Source organism: Muntiacus reevesi, chromosome 1 (assembly GCF_963930625.1).
Source record: "Muntiacus reevesi chromosome 1, mMunRee1.1, whole genome shotgun sequence".
Taxonomy (NCBI): domain Eukaryota; kingdom Metazoa; phylum Chordata; class Mammalia; order Artiodactyla; family Cervidae; genus Muntiacus; species Muntiacus reevesi.
The window spans coordinates 101915056-101930174 of NC_089249.1; the positions used below are offsets into that span (position 1 = coordinate 101915056).

General features: G+C 33.7%; 1 protein-coding gene across 2 annotated transcripts in view; it reads left to right on the top strand.

Annotated features, from left to right (window-relative positions):
* COL11A1 (collagen type XI alpha 1 chain) overlaps nt 1-15119 on the top strand; it is a 213159-nt gene that overhangs the window by 147620 nt on the left and 50420 nt on the right. For both annotated transcript variants that reach the window (XM_065907856.1, XM_065907860.1), the window contains exons 42-43: nt 8523-8630; nt 14218-14325. In XM_065907856.1, coding sequence (XP_065763928.1) covers nt 8523-8630; nt 14218-14325 — 216 coding nt within the window. The remainder of the gene's footprint in view (nt 1-8522; nt 8631-14217; nt 14326-15119) is intronic.

Below are 15119 nucleotides of genomic sequence, written 5' to 3' on the forward strand. Positions count from 1 at the left end.
CTTTTGAAAGATAAAGCACACTTTCTATATTGGGATCCACTTAGACCTTAGGGGGCATGCAGTCAGGATTAGTCAAGTAGGGAGGTGGCATGGGATCAGTGACTGAAGACTGAGGCATTGTAAGACTGTCACTTAGAGTTTCAGTACTTAGGTTTTAAACTCTAGTAATGCTTGATATTTTATCTGAATTTTCAGCTTCAGTCAGTTCAGTTAAGTCTCTCAGTCATGTCTGATTCTTTGCGACCCCATGGACTGCAGCACGCCAGGCCTCCCTGTCCATCGCCAACTCCCGGAGTTTACTCATACTCATGTCCATTGAGTCGGTGATGCCATCCAACCATCTCATCCTCTGTCATCCCCTTCTCCTCCTGCCTTCAATCTTTCCCAGCATCAGGGTCTTATACAATCAGTCAGTTCTTCGCATCAGGTGGCCAAAGTATTGGAGTTTCAGCTTCAGCATCAGTTCTTCCAATGAATATTCAGGACTGATCTCCTTTAGGATGGACTTGTTGGATCTCCTTGCAGTCCAAGGGACTCTCAAGAGTCTTCTCCAACACCATAGTTCAAAAGCATCAGTTTTCAGATTATCTGATCTCAAATACATGTAATCTGGAGAGTGAGAATTACCTCAAACTAGTCTTGCCATGAAGGTTAACTTGGCTTTAAAAAGAGAGTGCTAGACTTTTTTCTTTTTTTGCTTCGTACTTGTGTAGCTAGCTCTTCTCCTAAGAACTTGTATTTATGGGGTTTTTTCCCCCTTCTCTCTAGTGGGCTGCCTTTTAACTGAATGCATATGAGATGATTTCTCTGATTACCTTTTATCCTATACAAATGCTCCTCAGAATATGAAACACCTAGTAAACATAGCAGAAAATATTTATCTGGTGTTCTCCTGTATGTGAAGAGTTAGAAAAATAATCGCTATTCTCACTGCTCCAAGGAAATAAGCTGATATTGTTGACTTTTGTTTTATTACCATTGCAAAGTTTAGGGAAAAGGACTTCAGAACAAGATAAAGCTAACACAAACTTAAAGAAAGGTCACTGATTAGAAAAATGTAAATTCCTCTGTTTTTAAAAAATAGGCAAATGTCCAATCTTCAGTTGGTGCTTGCTATTTAGTATTAAAATAACAGAATACTTAATGATATTAGTCCATCATAATTTCTGTAATTCCTTACATACCTTTGCTGTGCTAAATCGCTTAAGCTGTGACCCTATGGAGCCTGCCAGCTCCTCTGTCCATGGGATTTTCCAGGCAGAAATACTGGAGTGGGTTGCCATTTATTTCTCCAGGGGATCTTCCCCACTCAGAGATGTAACCCTCATCTCTTAAGTGTCCTGCATTGGCCCGGGGGTTGGTTGCCGCTAGTGCCATCTGGGAAGCTTTTAATTTATCTATGCTCATTGCAATTTAAATTGAAGAAATATTTTTATAGCTTGTAACCTCTTTTTCTATCGAGTTAAACAGTTTTGATGGGACAGTATCACTGCTATATAGTTGAGTACATAAACAAAAAGTTAAATTAGGATTAAAAATACTATTTTGTGGGAAAAGTTCTACTCTTAATGGTGCAGTCTTAGATATATTGCATATCAATTTTTATCTTAATTTTCTCTTTTATAAAATTTCACTTCTACAATCATTTGAGATTGCATATCTACTTTTGAAATAAAGCTGTTCATGTATAGTACTCCAACATCTGTTGCATTCAAAGTTTAAGACAGACTTTATATGTATCAATACATTAATACCAGAAAAAACAGATTTGTAAGTTTGTAATAGCATGTGTTTAATCAGTAAGTATCTTCAGAGATTTTCACTTTTCCATTTATAGATATGTAAAATAAAATCATTGCAGAATATTTTGCTATCAAAAATATCTAGACATAGTATGTTTGAAATAACTAATGGGAAAGGAAATTGCAGTTGTACTTTAAGGCACAAATATTCATTGGAAATGTATCTTCTTGTTTTTATCCACTGTTTCATAGTTAATGAGTTGTGACAAGATTATAAGCAATTTTTTTTAACTACAAGGAAGCAAAATGTTTTTATTGTTAATCTTAATGCAGGTTTCACAAGCAAGATGGCAATCTGAAATTTAATATTAGGAATGCTTCAGGGAGTAATTAAAATAGTTAAGTTTGTAATAAAGGTAGTATATAATATCTACCAACTATACATATTATCATTGATTCAAATTAGCATTATTTCTTTGCTTGATATATGTGAAAATATTTATTTATTTTTGGATATTAAATATACTTCACTATAAAATTAACAAGCATTTTTTTTCTAAAGTAAAAGTTGTGAGTTATTTTCATGTGTCAGTTATAATGTGTCCTGTTAAGATAATACATTTTTCTCAATTATATACCACATACTCTGTGGAAAGTACATATTCAATTGATAGTCATCTGCAAATTTGGTAAATTTCTCCTGACTACACATGAGTTTATTTAGGAATTAAATTTTTTAACATACCCATAATTTATAAAAGACCAGTGCATATATCTAGTTGTATCATTATGTTCTTAAGTATATTATTACTTATAGTTATGTAATACATACAGTTAATATTTTAAGCTTTGGAAATATTCATGATGAAATCAAATCATGAGTATTTGCAGGACAAAATTTAGTTATAAATGCTACATTAATGCCTTCAGAAAATAATAGTAGAAAACCTAGGGTACAATGGTAACTGTGTAAGGAATATTTAGAATGATGTCTCATGATTTAAATTCTCAGAATAATGCAACTTTGGGGAGAGGAGGTTGTCATCCTGAGCATAAAGAGTGGTTGGAATTTTAATAGTACAGGAAAAGACCAAGAACTGTCCAAGGTAGAAGATAAATGGGACCAAACAATCAGATTTAAAAATGGGCACAATCGTCTTAGAGGGATAATAAGGGATTTAGTATTTTAAGAAGCAATGTTCACTTAACAATCTAAAATGTAAAGGAAAACAAAATTTCTTGAGTGTGATTATATTAATATTTTTCTGAGAAGATAAAGGATAAATATGTTCTCAGAAAATGCATGAACTCACACTGTTTAGACTTCTGTATATTTGTTGTTGTTCAGTTGCTAAGTCTTGTGTAACTCTTTTGACCCCAAGGATTGCAGCATGCCAGGCTTCCCTGTACATCACTCTCTCCTGGAGTTTGCTCAAATTTATGTCCATTGTGTCAGTGATACTATCTAACCATCTCATCCTCTACCCTCCTCTTCTCCTTTTGCCTTCAATCTTTCTCAATATGAGGGTCTTTTCCAGTGAGTCAGCTCTTCACATCAGGTGGCCAAAGTATCGAAGATTCAGCTTCAGCATCAGTCCTTCCAGTGAATATTCAGGGCCAGTTTCCTTTAGGATTGATTGTTTGATCTCCTTGCAACCCAAGGGACTATCAAGAGTCTTCCCCAGCACCACAGTTTGAAACCATCAGTTCTTCAGCACTCAGCCTTCTTTATGGCCCAACTCTCACATTCGTTCTTGGCTACTGGTAAAACCATAGCTTTGGTTACGGACGTTTTTCATCAAAGCGATGGTTTTGCTTTTTAATATGCCGTCTAGGTGTGTCATAGCTTTCCTTCCAAGCAGCAAGCATCTTTTAATTTCATGACTACAGACACATAACTACACCCATAGTTACTTTGGAGCCCAATAAAATAAAACCTGTCACTGCCTTCATTTGGTCCACTTCTATTTGCCATGAAGTGATGGAACCAGATGCCATGATCTTAGATTTTTGAATGTTGACTTTTAAGCCAGCTTTTTCACTCTCTTCTTTCACTGATTTCACATATTTCTACATATAAGAAAGGGGAAATCAGAGTTGGAAGGTAATGAAAGAAGTCCTATTTTGTCACATGTGTTAAATGGTTCTCAAAACTAAAAATAATTCTTCATTGTAAAAACTAAAATAAAATAATAAACAAGAGTGCCAAAGGACAAAAATTCTATTGAATTTTATATAGCACAGGTCAAATGAACTGTATAACTATTTGGACAAAGGTAATAAGCACTGCCATTCATTCTTTCTCATTTTATAAAGTATTCAACGACATGAGCTTATTCTGGTACAAGTGGCTTTAATTGACCTCTATTTCTTATACTTATTAAAATTTAATGTAATATGTGTGAATTATAGTGGTACAAACAATTAGGAATTTTTTCTTCACCATTATGAAGTACTCTGCATTGCAGGAAGAAACTTACATAGGGCACATGAGTAAGACCCTGAGCCTTACGGCCTTTACCTGAGAAATAAACAAGTTGCACAGGAGTTAAATTATATTGCACATGTAAAGTACTTAATACAATAAGTGTTTAGTAGGGTCATTAGTTGGAAAATAATAAATTCTCTTAAAATACACCTCTGCTTTCTAGTGAATCTCTTTTATCATTTTGGTTTCATAGCTGTCAATCTCAACACAGTTTTAAGTGATGTCTTCCTCAGGTAGTCTTTGAAAAGCTGGGATTTAAATTTAAAACAGGATCAAAGAGAAAGATTTCATGGCCTGAGAAATTAAAATGAATCTCTTTACAACTTGTATCATCAATTGCAAATGAAATATCCCAACACTTAAATTGGATACTTAGTTTAGATTGATAACTCTAATAGGTAGTAATGCTTGTGTGAGATTTTATAGGTAAAATGTTAAAAATGCAATACAGCCACCTTATATACACATTGATCCTTGAGAAATTAGATTTTCAGATAAGTAAAGACTAATCTTTAGGGATGGTAGTGTTTTCTTGGAATGAAAAAGAATCACTCTAGTCACACTGTATATTGTCTTCTCTGTGTGTGTGTGTGTGTGTGTGTGTGTGGTCAGTTGCATCTGACTCTGTGACCCCTAGACTGTAGCCCGCCAGGCTCCTCTGTCCATGGGAATCTCCAGGCAAGAATTCTGGAGTGTGGGTTGCCATTTCCTCCTTCAGAGGATCTTCACAACTCAAGGATCAAACCCGCATCTCTTGCATCTCCTGCATTGGCAGGCAGATTATTTACCACTTAGCCACTTGTGACCCTTCTGCTTACTTTTACCACAAAAGACTACTTTCATTACTGAACATTTTCCTCCTCTCTTTTCTGTAATTCAGGGCACACCTTTGTGTTTCTCTCAATCTCAGTGTCCTTGCTCTTCTTTTTCTCCTTGTCTTCCCCCTCCTTTCTCTCTCACACTTGTCCATCTTACTATCTCCCCTGCCCTTCTCTTCCTCCAGTTTTACTCTTTGACTTCTCTGTCAAAGATAAGACATCTTTGGATTCCTTTCGCTTTTAGGACTGTACCTGTTAAATGCACTCAGAGGATTCTATTCTCCTTTTTCTTTTCTGCACTGGCCTCTGGTATCATTCACCCAAAGTCTTGACATCTGGTTAACAGTCACACCGCTTGTGGTTGTCTTTTTTACATAAAATATTTTAATATTATTAAATTAAAAATAACATTTTGACAGAGAACAGATGCTTGTTATCTTAAAAAAATACTAAATGAAAATTTCCTTTGTTACTGTTTTTCTTTCCTATTTGAGTAATGTGATTGATAAAAATAAAATTTTCACATAATTTGATTATATTATTATCCATCTACGCAACAATTCCTGAGTTTGTTTTTAAAATATATATTTATTATAGCTTAAAAATGTCACTTGTTTATATCAAGTTCAAATTTCATGATTTTGTTAACCATACTTTTAATAAAGTTTCTCAAATGGTTTCTATCTCCTAAGTTTAAAATATCCTATAATAAAACAACCATAACAGTAGTCTAGTTAGTCTTAAAGAAAATGAGAGACAAAATTAGTTTCCTAGTGTTACTCTTAAGTTGTTCCCAATAATCTAAAATTTGTATCATCTCTATTCATTTTAATTGCTTTAATTTTCAGATACCTCACAAAATAAAAAAGTACTCTATGTAGCTTGTGTATTTAGCCAGCAAGAAATTACATAGTAAATAGTCTTGTCAGTTCAGTTCTGTTCAGTTCAGTCATTCAGTTGTGTCCAACTCTTTGCCACCCCATGGATTGCAATACACCAGTCTTCCCTGTCCATTTTCCAACTTCAGGAACTTACTCAAACTCATGTCCATTGAATTGGTGATGCCATCCAACCATCTCATCCTCTGTTGTCTCCTTCTCCCCCTGCCTTCAATCTTTCCCAGCATCAGGGTCTTTTCCATGAGTTAGTTCTTTGCAACAGGTGGCCAAAGTATTGGAGTTTCAACTTCAGCATCAGTCCTTCCAATGAATATTTGGGACTGATGTTTCTTACGATGGACTGATTGGATCTCCTTGCAGTCCAAGGGACTCTCTAGAGTCTTCTCCAACACTACAGTTCAAAGCATCAATTCTTTGGTGCTCAGCTTTCTTTATAGTCCAGCTCTCACATCCATGCATGACTACTGGAAAAACCAGAGCTTAACTAGACAGACTTTGCTGGCAAAGTAATGTCTCTGCTTTTTAATATGCTGTCTAGGTTGGTCATAGCTTTTCTTCCAAGGAGCGAGTGTCTTTTAATTTCATGACTGCAGTCACCATCTGCAGTGATTTTGGAGCCCCTCCCCCCAAGAAACCTCTCACTGTTTCCATTGTTTCCCCATCTAGTTGACATGAAGTGATGGGACCAGATGCCATGATCTTAGTTTTCTGAATGTTGAGCTTTAAGCCAATTTTTTCAGTCGCCTCTTTCACTTTCATCAGGAGACTCTTTAGTTCCTCTTCACTTTCTGCCGTAAGGGTGGTGTCATCTGCATATCTGAGGTTATTGATGTTTCTCCTGGCAATCTTGATTCCAGCTTGTGCTTCATCCAGCCTGACATCTCACATGATGTACTCTGCATGTAAGTTAAATAAGCAGGGTGACAGTATACAGCCTTGATGTATAAGACAGAAATAGTCTTGTAATCCTCTGCAATCAAGGAATAGTTCAGTAAAATTGAATAGGTGCTAAATTTAGAGGAATTCCAATTTGATAGCCCCTGAGAGTTGTTAATGTCTTTATTTCCGAATCAACAGGTGACTTCGTGGAAAAAGCCCAGGGAAGAGTCCTTAGTCAGAGTTGCCCTTGAGTAGTACCCTGATTATGGGAGGGACACTTAACCTCTTATTTTCTTCATCTTTTAAGACTGCTATTCTGTTCCTGGGCTTCCCTGGTAGTTCAGTTGGTAAAGAATCTGCCTGCAGTGCAGGTTTGATTCCTGAGTCGGGAAGATTCTACAGCTGCACCAAAAGCTCCACAGAATCTTTCTGGAGTAAAGTGACAAATTAATGTGAAACTGACTTTTAAATTGTAAAGCACTATGTTAACACAAGCTGTTGTCATTATCATTGTTTTTATGTTCATATGTAATTAGTGTCCTAGCTAATAAAAATAGAAATTAGAACAAAGTCAGTAATTCATATTTGTAAAATAAAATTATTTCTAATTACATAGGCAGAATAATATTAGTTAAAAATGTGAAAGTACTGCATTTTCCAGTTTTTTAAATCATTTGCGTTTTAAAATGATGATATTATCTAGACTTCTTAATTATTAAGGGAACCTACTAAAAATCATATTTCCAAATATTTCACATTTAGTTCAATCCTGAATTAAAGGAATAAATTATAACTTAGCCACACATCTAGGAAACTAATCTAAAAACAATATTCTTGTTATCTTTCATTAAATAAAATTGGAGATGTAAAAGGTTAACTTTGAGCTTTATATGACTTAGTAGATCTATGTTTGCATTTCTTTTATTTTTGCTTTAAATAATACTTTTTAAAATTTTTGATAAGATAACTAACACGAAGACAGTATCCACACTTTCTAAAATTTTACATATTAGGTTTTTTAAAAACAAAATAACTGAAAACATATGGCATCTATTTTGAAATTCAAATGAACATATCTACTCAAATGTGAATTATCTGTCTAGTGTTCATAATAAAACCAAACAATCCCTACAGGACTATAAGATAAATTTAAGGACTTATTTTCTTGGAAAAAGTCCAAGCTCTGGGATAGTGATTATTAAACTTTATTATGTAAAAAATTATATTTGTATATCAATGCAATGAACTTCTTTTTAGGACTTAGAAATTGTGATTGAGCAAGTTTAAGTTGAGGTACAGAAATCATTTTGAAAATGCTAGTCTTAGACAGTGTAACCTGCCAATCCATGATAATACAGGGAGAAAATTGTATAGTAAGGTACTGTTGCATTTATGTCATAAAGCATTGTGAACAATTATGAACACTTAAATGAAAAAGAAAACGTTTGCAAAATGTTAAAGATATATTATTTTGAAATATTTTCTTCTTATCAGTATTTCTTAACTTTAGTATCTGTGCTTAATATTGGGGCTAGAATTTAATCTTTTAAATTGTGAGGAGTATTCTGAGATTTTAAAATTATCTGAAAGTGACTTTTATGTTATACAAACTATAAGATGTCAGTACTGAATAAGTGATTCCTAAGTATCTCTTTTTCCATCTTTAATAACAAAATGCATTTTTCCCCTGTATTAGGGCTCACCAGGAGAACGTGGATCAGCAGGAACAGCTGGCCCAATTGGTTTGCCAGGGCGGCCAGGACCCCAGGGTCCCCCTGGTCCAGCTGGAGAGAAAGGTGCTCCAGTAAGTAATTTCAAGGAGGAAATATATTATACTGCCACCCTGCACAAGTTATTACTTTTTATTCAAGGATATTAGCTCTTCATACTCCACTGCATTCTTTCTGCGTATGTGCCTGCCATGTAAACACACTTCTTTTTGTATTTATAATACAGAAAACTTCAAATTCAATTAAGTAAGATGACATTTTCCACACTTTATGAAACCCTAATACCTGTGAGGGAATTGGATATTATTAATGTAAAAGCTTCTGGTTTTACTCCTTTTAAAAGATAAAATCGGGCTTTTGATTAAAACTATGCTTTACAGCATAGAGTTAGAAAAGTATGCACTTCTCATTCCTATACAAAACTATACTTCATTTCCAATATAAAACTTCATTTCCAATCACTTTCATAGTCTGTAAGTGAAACACACAGGGAACTGCTGCCCTTTTTAATGTAATTTGTGTTTGAAAGAAGTGGAAAACATCTGGTCAATTATTTTATCTTATATCTATTGTTTAAAAATTTTATATTCAAAAAATTTATATTTAAATAATCAATGTATTGTATTCATTAGATTTATGTTTCATCATCAAGATTTCTTTCCTAATTTTGTTACTGTTTTTTATTTAATCATATTAATTTTCCAAAAGAAAGTAAAGCATTCTCTCATCTTCCATGGTTAAAGCAAAAACCCAGTAAATGTATATAAAAGTTGTTGACCATCATAAGCAAACATATGAGTTCAATACTTTTGTGTATATATAAGTCTTGACATATATAATTTAGTTTAAGCCTATAATCTTCAAAATACCTTTTTATCACTAAGGCCTTAGTTTTAGCAAGTTGAGTCTGATTTAGCATGTTGTTTTCATTATCCATTGACATTAATGTTTGTGATTTTTTTAGCATTTTCAAATTACAATGACTTTTTCTGTAATATACTACCTTTTAGAAACACTTAGAATATTAGGGTAGGATGATATCACCTGTGAATGGAATTTTTGGATGACAGAAAAAAACATTTTTAATTGCTGTAAATTTTTTAAAGATACATTTCCAGCTTCAAATACATTTGAAGAAAATTTAGATGTTGTTTTCTGAGATGTTAACGGAAAAGCATAAAAAATTATCCTTTGTCTCCCTCTTGGAATTTCTATAATTTTCAACCAATCTCAAAAACTAAAGATTTGTCTATAAAATGTTTATAGTGTACTGTTCACTAGATGGAGATTTAAAACACATCGATTCAGGACATTTCGTATAAGTTCATTCAAAAATCCAGGGCACTCATATTTTGGCACAACACAATGAAGAATGCACACAGAGAAAAAGAATATGCATTGCTTTATGTGCAAATTGAGACTATAAAATACTTATTATAGAAGTCCAGAATTCCCTAAAAATAATTGAATTCTGGGTTTTAACTTGGCTAAATACTTATAATTTATGAAGAAAAAAGTAAAATATTGAAATGAAGATAAGAATATGGAAAAGTATTGAAAGTTATAATAAATTACCTTGCTGATGTAGAAGAGAAATTATTGATTGAAAGCCTTTTTAAGAACTAAGATTTGCCCTGGGTTTTGGTGTTGATAGTATGAGTCGGAAGGGAAAGGAGAATGCTCTGCCCATCCATTCTCTCTCAATTATTCCCACCATGAAAAAAAGTTCAAGATGTTAATTCTATTGTTCTTTTATTAAACAGGATTAAAGATAGTAGCATAAAATTCTTATAAAAGTGTGGGGTGAAGGTATTCATAAACCTCCATGCAGAAGTTTAGTAAAAACTGATGGAGACATTGGCTTAGATGTTACGTGAAGCTTTTTACCTCTTCCTAAACCCAAATATAAATTTTGATTCTTAACTCCTCTGAACAAATTATATTATAATTTGTCATATAACTATCAGTAGGTTAAGGCTTGCATAAAGAAAGAAAGACAAGATAATGATCTGTGAAAGGCAAGTCCTTGGTCTATTTACTTACCAAACAACCACCTTGGAAGGGAGAACATGGAAAACGAGAGCCATGAATATCCATATGACCTCTGGCAATAACTGGCCTAATCTGTATCCCCAAATTAATCGTCCAGATAAGCAACTTGGAGGAATAGGGGGTGCTGAAAAGCAGGTAAAGAAGAGAAAGCTAAAACTTTTTCTACCTAAGTGCATTGATAGAAATATTTTGATGGAACTAATGATTACTGAAGAAACCTACTAACTGTATTAGGTAGGTAGTGGATTGAAGGACTACAGATAGGAAGCTATATGGATAATACATCTATCTGAGACTGCTATAGAAATGGGGGGATGCCAGATCCAAAACACAGTGAAGGCAATATATTGACCGCAAATTGATTAGACAATGCTAGGTGTAGATACAAGGAAACATTATTTTCAGTTTCAAGAACATGTAAGTATAATTGAAGAGAGAATGATCCATGTCAAGATTGCAAATCTGGGAGTTATTTAGAATAAGTTTGATGTAGGAATTGTATTACTGTCTCCATTTGATGCAGTATTGAGGGAAGAGAATAAAGATCTAGATTCTTTAGGGGAAATTGTAATGGTGAGAGTTTTGAAAGGATCCAGTAAGAGGGAGAGTAAGAGAGAAAAGTGTTTTCTTTGTTGAATGTTGTAAGTGTTCAAGAATACTCAAAGTTGAGAACAAAAGATAAGACAGACCAGGATTTGGCCACTGGGCATTCAAGACTTCAAGGTAATTGCAGTGGGGTTCAAAAAGAAGGTGGATGATAAAGGAGTGGAATAAGTGCATGCAGAACACTTCAGTTAAGCCTGAGCCTAGAATAGTGAGTCAGAAGATGGGAGTACTAGCAAAATTGAATGCATTGCCTATGGTTATTATCATTATTATTGTGATGCAGTTATATTTATCTACTTAACAAATAATAAGAAATGATCAATGAAAAGTGAGGAAGTTAAGGATGTCAGAGTAAACTAACATTGCTGGCTTTGAGCCAATCAAAATTGAGCTGGGAACTCAGTTCTGTTATTTATTTTGTTCATTATTTGGGATAAGTTAACATCTCTAAACCTTTATTTCCTTATCTCTGGAAAAAAACCATGATATTTTGTGATGAGTAGATGAAATTGTAATTCTTTCTCTTTGTAGGATCATCATCATTGGGTGTAAACCAGGCTTTTCATCAAAAGATTAATTAATAACTAGAAAATAAATGCATAAATTAGCTTTTGAATCAGAAGGGATGGATGTGGTGAATTATAATAAAAGTTGAAGGTGTGGAAAAGGCTAAGTATAAGTTCACGCAGAGTCAAACAAAGGACATGGGGATGATTAGCTAATTTTATCAGTGTTAATGTAATATTCAGCTATGAATATTGATGAAGAAGTAGAAATGATGAAATAAACATTGCTTAAGGAGAGATCAGTGATGTTTCTGGTAGTCCTGTAGGTTATGGGCCAAGATATCCATAATAGAGGAGGCATTTACCATCTTGCAGGGTTGTAAAATGAAGAATCTAAATTTAGATTGTTGTAGATCTGTTGAAAGGTTATCTGTGATTCTACTCATACCAGGATCAAGAGAAATAAACAGCAGGTGATTCCTGGCAAGCAATCATGTGTACCATAATAAAGGCAGATAAGAATTAATCTGTTCAATTTACAGATACTCTCATATAAAAGATTCAATTTTTGAAGTTCAGATTCTGAAGGAAATTCAAATTAGGGAGAAATATCTGAATCAATTGATGTGTTCAAAGTAGTGACATTCACTGTGAATTGCATAGCACATTTTATGAGTGGAGATAGGTTTGTGATACTGTAATATTTAATTTGAACAAAATAAAAGGTCTCCAGTGTGACACTGGAGATATTGTTAAATGATGATTATGACATAGTTTTGAAAAATGAGTTCATGTGGAACCCAATAAAGTAATAAACTTGTAAACTTTGTTTTATAGATATTTATTTTTGTCATTCAGCAATAGATTAACTCAAGTAATACTCCTTAAATGTCTACTGTGAGCCACAGGCCAGGAAGATACAATAGAATACAAAAACAGCTTCTTCTCTCACATAGTTTATTGTCTGATGAAGCATTGGAAAATAATCAAAGAATCACTAAGTACATGTGTAATTACAAACTCTGGTTAATGACATAAAGAAATGTACTGATGTATATCAGATTATGACAGAAAGACCTCAGCTGGAGTCAGAGCCTTTTCTTGCACAGGGCACTGATGATGGAATGTAAAAGATGAGGAGGAATTAACTAGGAGGAGGGTCCTCCTAGGGGCATTCCAGGCAAATAAACAACACGTGCTCAGGCCAAGTAACAGGAAGGATATGTCATCAAGTTTAAAAAAAGATCTAGAGGAGTTGAAAGAGCAATGGCAAAGGGAGTAGAAACCAGGTGATGGGGAGACGGCACTAGCAGCTTGCTCTTTATCTTAGGAATGGTAAACAAGTAAATTGACTAAAGAATGTTGGGAAGATTATCTGTCTCTATGGTTACAACATAGGGAATAGTTTGGAAGTAAGAAAAGACGTGAGATAGGAAGGAGGTATTTCAAAAGTTCAGAGGAAGGCTACTAGTATTTTGGGATAAGATTTTTTTTTTTTTAATTTTTTTTTATTAGTTGGAGGCTAATTACTTCACAACATTTCAGTGGGTTTTGTCATACACTGACATGAATCAGCCATGGAGTTACACGTATTCCCCATCCCGATCTTAATGGTGGAGATAAAGTGAAGTAAATATATTCAAGAGATAAAACTTGGAAGGTGGTGAGGGACAGGGAGGGGGAGTAGATAGTAGGGCCAGGATAATGTAAAGGCAGGAACTAACAACATGGATTCCTAGATTGTATAACAGGAAGAAAGATAGAACCACCAAGTACAATAAAAAAATAACTCTGTGAAGAACCGATGAGGTCTTCACTTTTAGGAAAGGAATTTTTGCCATCTTCATTACCAAGGCCCTACTTTTTCAATTATACAATATACTTAAATTTTAAAAGAGGAAAATAATGCCAATGTCAAAAGATAAAAAATTTTAAGAAGCTAACAACCTTGTCATTCTGAATCAAAAGCAACAAAATCAAAATATAAAAATCTAGAAAAATTCATGAAACATTTGTTAAAAATAAAAAATATCTACACATAAAGCATGTTATAAACTTGGGCAAATGAGCAAATGCATTTTATGGTTTTTGAGACCTACCAGCCACTGCCCCGCTATTTCAGTAGCAATACAGAACAGTATAAAGGGTCAGTAACTTTTCAAAAGCATTAAGCATCTGATTTTTAATATATAATGCTTGATTTGAAAATTTGTGGTTCAAATAAAAATTCTATTGATTATTTTTATTGATTGTTGATTATTTTTTATGAGATTCATAAATGGTTAGCAATGGTAGGATTCTTAGTCATGAAAGAATGCGGGATAGTTCATGTTATCATTTGCTATTGAGTAAATGCATTTTGAGTGAAAATCAAAACAATTTCCTTGTTAAATATGGAAGCCAGGGTATGACTCTTGTAGCTTCACTTATAAATCATGAGTGGCAAATTCATAGGTTTTTTACAGCCAAGTAATGACTTGCTGGATTTTCAATGCAGGGAGAAAAAGGTCCCCAAGGTCCGGCAGGGAGGGATGGAGTACAAGGCCCTGTGGGTCTCCCGGGGCCTGCGGGGCCTGCTGGCTCCCCTGGAGAAGATGGAGACAAGGTGAGTACTCTTTATTTAGGTCAGTACATACTGTGAAAAGTAAATTTTTTCTCAAAAATCCTAGATATAATCTTTCTTAATATTAGATGTAAAATCTAAAGATACATTTTCAAAATTTCAATATAGCTTTATTGTGCTCAGAAGTTTTATTTTAGGGGCTTAGAATTAGAATTCTCCTGTGAAATAGTATGTGGGATCTAAACAAGACAAGAACAATGGTAGTGAGAAAAATTAGCAGATGCCAAAAACTCTTATCTGTTTTTAATGTTTCTCAGATAAATGTGAAATTAAAGTAATTAGTTGAATACATTTAACCATGGTGTCTTGGATATTGTAGAGTTAAAATTTAAGAATGAGCTGCATACATATTTGATTATCCTGTACTTCTTTATTTTTTACTAATGTGTAAGTAGAGATTCTAAGCACTTGATTTTAAATGTATAGCTGTGTTGTGTTTGAACTGAATATATTTTCTAGCATTACTGTGAAATTATATAACAAAATTTGTTAACCAGTGTACTGATAATGCATTATACTTTAGCAGTTGGAAAACTAGGAGAAAAATAAATTGATTTTTGGTTCATGTGTAATTATATTTTTATATAAATCAGTATATTTCCATTATCAGTTTATACTGGTGATATTTCAGACGAAATTGATTTTGTGAATTGAAAATCCCAGCTGTAATATTCCTCAGAGTTCAGTTGACTTTTGCTTTTCTGTCTGCTAATCAATTCTAGACAGCAATATTAGTCAATACAGGAGAGTGATCAGTAGGCTTTCCCAATTTAAAT